Raw genomic sequence first — 8877 nt, forward strand, 5'->3', positions numbered from 1 at the left:
CTGAGTCTGCAGGGCATGTCGAAGCTGGAGAAATCTGTAGAAGTGTCTTGGCAGTAAAAACTCCTTTTGTAGGTCTAAAAGGGGACTTTAAAGTGGCTTGATTGTATAGCTGTGAAATTATATTGAATACCCATATTTTGCCAGGATTGGAATCCCTCTAGTTTACCCACTTCTGTAGAACAAGAATTGTGCCACAGTGGCATATTTGACTGTATGTAATACCCAGCGTATATAAATTGAAACCTCTCAACAACATGGAATAAATAGCGGCGCTCTAATATAACCAACCTAATAGTGAACTGCATACAAAGTGGCCAAATTGTATGCCTACTTAATACTGTGCAACATACAATATTTGCAAAAAAATTCTGCACCTACCAAAACATCTGTGCACCACATCATATATTGTGAAAACAAAAAAAAAAAATAAAAAAAAAAAAAAAAAACACTCCCTGTGAAGAATGTGAAAAATATATAAATAAAAAAAAGTGTCCATATAAAGTTCATAAACACTCAGTGATTCGATGAATGGTGTAGAATAAATTTTGGTGTTGTTCTTGTGCTCATCCACCACACCTCAGAGATTGTGATTCCACTCCCACTTAAATACTTGCACTCACAAGCTGCATTTGCCTCCCACTCTCGTGTTTGGCATAACTCGCTTCCAACCACACTCAATATGGGTTAAATTGGATCTCCAGATTTCAAACGTAACTGTCACAATTCTTTTCCTCAAGTAAGGATTGTTCCACAAGCAAATAAAAAGCGCTCCAAACAGTGCGATAAATTTTAATAAACGTGCTGTATCACACTATTTGGAGCGCTTTATTTTTTTAATCAAAATTATATATACAGGTGAACTGATTGGAGTTTTGTTTAATAAAATGTTTAAAATGTAAGACATTTTCTGTATCACTTAAGGCTGCTTTCACACTGGAGCGAGCAGGTGTTGACAGTAAAACGCTGCTAGTTTTAGCGGCTCTTTACCATCATTTTAGAGGCGCTAGTCAGCCCAGCTAGTGGCCATTGAAGGGGTTAAATGCACCCGTGTAGCGCCACTGCTGAAACACTTTGTAGGCGCTTTCGGAAGCGGTGCCCATTAATTTCAATGGGCAGGAGTCATGGAGGAGCGGTATACATTGCTTCAAAGATGCTGCTTGCAGGATCAGCATCATATAATCGGCCATCAACCACCACGATTTCTAAATATCGGCATCGGCCAGAGGTAAACCCATATCGGTCAACCTCTAGTCACGGCACTGGCCTAATTTACCCTCGTTACTTCTGCACTCATTCCGAACTAAACTGGTTTTCCCAGTGCTTTCAACAGACACAAGAGAGCATCTTGGGGAAAAGTGCACTATTCCATGATCCTACAAATGCTTCCATCACAATAGATAGAGAGATTAAACCTCTGTCCTTCACATCACAAGATGTGTCCGGACGTCTAATTGCCCTGAAGAAGGAATTTTCATATGAATCAATCAATCACCCCCTCAATCATCTTCAAACAATGGTAAATAAATTCAGCTCAATTACTCTGTTTGCTTGTGCCCAAGCTCCTACGTGGCTATTAGTAACTTACAGTGCATCCGGAAAGTATTCACAGCACTTCACTTTTTCCACATTTTGTTACGCTACAGCCTTATTTCAAAATGGATTAAATTCATTATTTTCCTCACAATTCTACAAACAATACCCCATAATGACAACATGAAAGAAGTTTGTTTAAAATTTTTGCAAATTTATATATATATATATATATATATATATATATATATATATAATAAAAAAAAGTAGTAAGTATCACATGTACATTAGTATTCACATACTTTGCTCAATACTTTGTTGAAACACCTTTGGCACCAATTACAGCCTCATATTTTTATGATGCTACAAGCTTGGCACAGCTGTTCTTTGCAGTACTTCGCAAGCTCCATAAGGTTGGATGGGGCGCGTTGGTGCACAGCCATTTTCAAATCTCTCCAGAGATGTTTAAAGGGGTTCAGGTCTGGGCTCATGCTAGGTCACTCAAGGACATTCACAGAGTTGTCCCTTTGTTATCTTGGCTGTGTGCTTAGGGTTGTTGTCCTGTTGGAAGATGAACTTTCGCCCCAGTCTAAGGTCCAGAGCGCCCTGAAACAGGTTTTCATCAAGGATGTTTCCGTACATTGCTGCATTCAACTTCCCCTCAATCCTGACTAGTTTCCCAGTGCCTTCTGGTAAAAAAAAACATCCCCACAGCATGATGCTGCCACCACCATGCTTCACTGTAAGGATGGTATTGTCCAGGTGATGAGCGGTGCCTGGTTTCCTCCAAACATGACGCTAGCCATTCAGGCCAAAGCGTTCAATCTTTGCTTCAGCAGACCAGGGAATTGTGTTTCCCATGGTCTGAGAGTCTATCAGGTGACTTTTGGCAAACTCCAGGCATGTGCCTTTTACTGAGGGGTGGCTTTTGTCTGGCCACTCTACCATACAAGCCTGATTGGTGGAGTGCTGCAGAGATGGTGGTTCTTCTGGAAGGTTCTCCTCTCTCCACAGATAAATGCAGGAGCTCTATCAGAGTGACCTTCGGGTTCTTGGCCACCTCCCTGACCAAGGCCCTTCTCCCCCGATCGCTCAGTTTGGCCAGGCAGCCTGCTCAGGAAGAGTACTGGTGGTTCCAAACTTATTCCATTTATGGATGGAGGCCACTGTGCTGCAGAAATTTTTCTGTACCCTTCCCCAGGTCTCTGTGACTCCATACAATTTCTGTCTCTGAGGTCTACAGACTATTCCTTGGATTTCTTGGCTTAGTCTGTGCTCCGACATGCACTGGTAACTGTGGGACCTTATATAGACAGGTGTGTGCCTTTCCAAATCATGTCCAATCAACTAACTTTACCACAGGTGGACTCCAATCAAGTTGTAGAAACATCTCAGGCTGGATTCACACTGGTACGACACGACAGTCATATGACTGTGGATCTGACTTTGCCCTGCGACTTGAAGTGCAACTTCCATCTGACTTCAATGAACGGAATCCAACTTTGATCCCGACAATACCAGACCCTTTAAGTCTGGTATGAATCTTTAATCTTTAGGGGAAAGTCCACCCAAATAGAAGAAAAAAAACAAAAAAAAAAACAAACACGGCATAGACTCCCCCCTTAGGCTGCTTTCACACTGGGGCGGTATTCAAACGTTACAGCTCTAAAAATAGCGCCTGTGTAATGCCTGAAAAAAAACGGCCCCTTTAACTCCAGTGTGAAAGCCAGAGGGCTTTCACACTGGAGCGATGCGCTAGCAGGACGGTGAAAAAAGTCCTGCTAGCCGCATCTTTGCAGCGGTGAAGGAGCGGTGTATTCACCGCTCCTAAACCGCTCCTACTCATTGAAATCAATGGGACACCGCGGCAATACCGCCGGCAAAGCGCCGCTGCAGCGGCGCTTTGCGGGCGGGTTTAACCCCTTTTCGGCCGCTAGCGGGGGTTAAAAACTACCCCGCTAGCGCCCGCACACCGCCACTAAAACGCTGGTAAAGCGCCGCTAAAAATAGCGGCACTTTACCGCCGACGCCGCTCCCGCTGCAGTGTGAAAGCAGCCTTAAAGACATACCAGACCCTTCGGTCTGTAATGGATTTTAAGGGGAACCCCCATGCCCCCCCCCCCCAAAAAATCCATACAGGACCCTTATCCAAGCATGCAGGCTAGCAGGTCGGGAAAGGGGTTGTAAACATGCAAGCAGCCCCCTCCCCCCCCGACACATACCAGGTCACATGCCCTCAACGTGGGGGGTTGGGTGCATGTTGATGGGGACAAAGGCCTCTTCCTGACAAACCTGACCGGCGCTTATCAGAATCTGGAGGCCCCCTTTAACAAAAAGAGCCCCAACCCCCTCCCCCCCCCCCCCCCCCCCCGATACCCACGTCATTGGATTTTATGCACAGCAGCGGGAGCCAATAGCTGCACTGCTATCAATCTATCCAATCAAGTGCAGAGGGACAGCACGTGCTCGCCGTTGGAAATTCCAGGGCTCAGGTAAGTAAAACGGGGGGGGGGGCGGGTGGCGGAAACTGCCAGGTGTTTTTTCACTTTAATGCATAGGATGCATTAAGGCGAAAAAGCAAAAGGGTTTACAACCCCTTTAAAGTCTTTTCTTTTTAGTAAAAATAAATAAATTAATAAAAAAAAAAAACACACACACACCACACGTTATACTCACCTCCTCTGTGCAGTGGATTTTCACACAGCAGCTTGGATCCTCCTCTTCACAGGTCCCTCTTTGGCTCACCTGGCCCCATCCTCCTACTGTGGGGGCACCCGAGCCGAGTCACAGCTTCGTGTGTCCATTCATATACAGAGCTCCGGCCCGCCCCCTTTCATTGGCTGACTGACAGCAGCAGGAGCCAATGGCACTGCTGTCTCAGCAAATAAGGTGGGGAGTCCCGGATGGCTAAGACATTCCTAAAACAGCATTGGAGCTAGCGGGACCTCAGGTAAGAATTAGGGGGCTGCTGTACACAAAAGGCTTTTTATCTTAATAAATAGAATGTGTTAATAAAAAACCTTCTGCCTTTACAACCAGTTTAAATGCACTCAATATTTCTATTGCTATTTCCATCAATTTTCTCTGAACGCTTATGTGTTTATTGGTATCCACTTTCCACAAAGGGTTTAAAGAAAAAAAAAAAAAAAAAAAAAAAACCCCACACAACATTCTTTGCAATATAAAACAGTACATAGCGAATAGAAGACTCTACCTCCCAGGTGTGAGCTACTTGTGGGGGAACCTCCATCCCAAGCTTCTCCAATCTATGAACTTTATGACTTTCATATTGTCTGTAGCCTGCATAACCTCCACTTGTTCCAAGAAGCACATACAGAGGTCTGATCTTGACACCCAGAGCAAGAGATGCAGCTTGAAATTTCCTTCCATCTGTACAATAAAAAACAGGAAAAGTTGTTAGCATAAAAATAAAAATGTAATTGAGGTCAATTTGATGGCTGATTTTACATATAAATTATACGAAAACTATCAACATTCCAGTGAAGGATGTTAAGCAAGTTGCATACAGAAAGAGGCATTTTATAGAGAAATTGAAGAAAGTGATGCAACAATCGGAACATGTAGGCTAACCCTGTACAAAGTGGGATGAATCACTCCTTGGCTTATTATAAAAAAAAAAAAAAAAAAAAAAAAAAAAAAAACCTTTTAGTATGTGCAGAATTCTATCAAATACCCACTTCTAGTGCTCGCCCTGTTGTATGGACCTCTAAGTAACATGTTTTACCTCCAATATATCCCACAGCCTAGAAAAACCTCAGCAGGCAAGCAAAAGACTACATAGTACTCACTGTACAGCTGCACAATTTATCGTTAAAAGAACACGATCTCAATTCAACTCCCCCTCACAATTCTAATCAGCTGTTTCCACGATTCTATGTAAACAGTGCAGAGCCTAAGTTGAGTTCACACTAGCGATGCGGGAACCAGCTCAATTTCAGCGCCAGTTCCCGCATCACATCTCTCCAGCAGACAGTTCACACTGCCCTCTGTAAACCGCTGTGGGTGTCAATACAATGTTAAATGACAGCCTCAGATAGGTTCACAGATTGCACTGCAATCTGTGGATTCAGAGAGGAATCGGATCGCATGGGTGAGAACACCCAATGCGATCCAATTCCAGTGCAGGGAAAAAAATTCAGCACCCCAGCCGATTTTCACATCTGCTCTCGGGTACCGCCACCATTACTTCTAAAGGAAACGAGCAGTGAAGCCGGTTCCCTACTGCACAAGCATGAAGCGCGCTGAGCTTTCTGAAGTGCTCAGCGGGGGGAGATAAGTCGAGCTTCCACTTTTGGGTGGAGCTCCACTTTAAATGCGGTTTGGGTTCAAATTATATTATTTTGTCAGGACAAGTAGATTGGGACCAAAATTTAGTTTTGTTTTTCTATCCCACACCCCTGACCCAGTGACAAATAAATCTGCTCACCTTCAAGTTCTCACCTCACTAACTACTTGCTGACCACGCTATAGCCAAATGACGGTTACAGCATGGTCCTCCAGTTTTGGGAGGCCTTTATATGATGGCCTCCCGTGATCGCACCCGCTGCGGGGCACAGGTGGTGCGCTCTGTGGTCACAGTGTCCTCCAGACACAGATGGAGGTAAGAAGCCAATCTGCGACTCTTTATCACATGATCAGTTTTGTCCAATCTAAAGCAAAGCAGATTATCGGCACCCCTTTCCTCACACTGACAGTATGAGGAGAGGAGAAGAGAGCCAATAACCGGCTTGTGTAAAAGGGACATGTACACTGATTATCAGTGTCCTGATCATCAGTGCCTCCTCAATGTCACCTATTAGTGCTACCTACCAGTGCCCATCAGTGGTGCCTTCATCAGTGCACATTAGTGCAGCCTCCGTGTACATCAGTGGCGTGCCTATCAGTGCAGCCTCATCAAATCAGTGAAAGAGAAAAAATTACCTGTTTGCAAAACGTTAAAACGAAACTACGAAAAAGTTGGTTTGTTGTTTTTTTTTTTTTTTTTTTTCCCAAACATTTTTCGGTCTTTATTCATTTATTTAAACAAAAAAATAAAAAGCCCAGTGGTGATTAAATACCACCAAAAGAAAGCTCTATTTGTGTGAAAAAACAATAACTTTGTTTGACCATAGTGTTGCATGACCTAGATCTGGGCGAATTTCTCCGAAGAAAAAAAAAAAAAAATCCACGATCTGAATTTTTTTTGTTTTTTTGATGGACACCACGCCAGTCCTGAGGAGCTGCGGGCAGGAGTTTTTAGGCAAGGCCACGGCGTCTGGCCTCGCGGACTGGGCCGAAGCCTTGCTTAAAAATTCCTGCCCGCAGCTCCTCAGGACCAGAGCGGTGTCAGCGCCGGTCCTGGGGAGCTGCAGGCAGGAGTTTTTAGACGGGGCCACGGCATAGTCCGCAGCATTTGGCCTCGCGGACTAGGCCGAAGCCACGGCCTCGCCTAAAAACTCCTGCCCACAGCTCTTCAGGACCATCACGATGTCAGCGCCGGTCCTGGTGAAAAAAGGAAATCAAAAAAAAAAAAAAAATCGATTTGACCTCTCAACTCGATTAAAAAATTGTTTTTTTTTTCCCCAGCCCTAGCATGACCGCGTAATTGTCATTCAAAATGCAACAGCGCTGAAAATTAGCCTGGGCATGAAGGTGCCCAATAGGCAAGTGGTTAAAGGAGCTCAAAACGCATTCTCCCAACAGGGATATCAGCAATGGCAAACTCATCACTCTCGCGCCACCTAAGTTGCTCTCCAACTCACGCCAAGTTGAAATCATAAAGAAGGGAACTGATAGTGCTCACTGATGGATTCTATTGAATAAAAACACCACTCATCATAAAGCACACTCCACTGATAACAGCCTACTCCCACAGATAGATCACTGTATATTAAATTTGGCATAGCAGGCATGATGATGTCACAATGTACAGCTCCGCCCCTATACTCATTTCGTCCAACCAATCAGAACTTCCTCAGTAGGTATTACCATACATGCCTTATAATGCTAGCCCTACCATGAGCCTTGATCATTTGAATTTTAGGGCCGGTTCACACTATTGCGATGGGAGAACCCTGCGAATCAACTGCGGGTTCCCGTATCGCACCCGACGCGCACAAAAGTTCACACTGCCATATGCGAACTGCTGAGGAGTGTCATTATATGTTAACGACACCCCCAATTCAGCTCGCATATCACACTGCGAACTGACAGATCGGGCATGAATCGGATCGCATATGTATGAACACACATACGATTTGATTCTGGTCTGAACTGAAAAAAAGGGCCCTGTGTGTGTTTGCACCGAATGCGGTGCGATAACAGACATACTATCTGTATGGCTGACATTGCATGTAACGTGAACAGCACTGCGCTGCGATTTACATGCAATGTCCACCATCGCAATAGTGTGAACCGAGGCAAACTCTACATTGTAACCCACATTTAGTAGACTAGAAAGCCATACGGACACTTGTGTGACCGGCTGAGGTCTGATGCTTCTTGTGGGTATAAGAAACGTGACAGAACCATTCCACAGACTGGAAGGAAGAGCAATAACTATCTAGACAGGTGAAATAGAAGGAATTAGAAGCACACTCACTGGAATGAAAGCTTCGAAGCTGGTCAGCCTTCAAGAACCTAGAAAAAAAAAAAAAAGAAGAAATGAGCATTGGGTTACATCTTATACACAAGCTGGTAGTGAAGATGACAGCTACAACATGCTGTAGTTGTCCTCCAGTCAGCACTAGACCAGAAGAACAGCACGTGTTCCTTTCCTCAGGCTGCATGTTATTTCTTTCATATCTGGGGAGAAATGTTGTACCTGGTCAACCTGCACTGGAGACCGCCCGTCCTCCACATGCACAGCGCCATCTTCCTCCTATCACCCCGGTTATGACTCAGGTAACACAACTGAGAAGTCAGCCAATCCGGGCCGCCTTGTTCATACACTAGAGCCTCACTTTACTAGACCAAGCCAGGAGCTGCAGCGCCATCTTGTCGTAGACCAGGCTGTGCTCGGTTGCTGTGCTCGTTCATGAACACTTGGTGGCGATAACAGGAGCTTCGCTGTTTGAACCCTCAGATGTTGGTGTTTCGTGAGATTAGGCTACCCGTCAGAATGTGTAACAGAAGTGACGTGTTGTCGCCACCATCTCGCTACACCCCGCACTCCTCTACAGTAAGGCTACACTGTGGAGGGGGCAAGCAGACATCTTGTTACACCCACTGGTGTTTTGCAGCTTACACTTATTTTTAACAGTTAACTCATAGCTCCCAACTGTCCCTGATTTCCAGGGACCGTCTCTGATTTGGACCAATGTCCCTCTGTCCCTCTTCCCCCTCATT

The 8877-nt window shown here is 44.9% G+C and overlaps 1 protein-coding gene across 1 annotated transcript in view; it reads right to left on the reverse strand.

The window, feature by feature from the left end:
- The window catches only part of PISD (phosphatidylserine decarboxylase), a 57807-nt gene extending 49334 nt beyond the window's left edge, over positions 1 to 8473 (reverse strand). Inside the window, exons 1-3 of the mRNA XM_077461514.1 lie at positions 8354 to 8473; positions 8132 to 8169; positions 4745 to 4920 (exon numbers count right to left, since the gene is read on the reverse strand). Coding sequence (XP_077317640.1) covers positions 4745 to 4920; positions 8132 to 8169; positions 8354 to 8403 — 264 coding nt within the window. The 5' untranslated portion in view covers positions 8404 to 8473. The remainder of the gene's footprint in view (positions 1 to 4744; positions 4921 to 8131; positions 8170 to 8353) is intronic.
- Positions 8474 to 8877: the final 404 nt, after the last annotated feature.

Source organism: Lithobates pipiens, unplaced genomic scaffold (genome assembly GCF_037356315.1).
Source record: "Lithobates pipiens isolate NorthernLeopardFrog02 unplaced genomic scaffold, aLitPip1_a1.2 Scaffold_3, whole genome shotgun sequence".
Classification (NCBI taxonomy): Eukaryota; Metazoa; Chordata; class Amphibia; order Anura; family Ranidae; genus Lithobates; species Lithobates pipiens.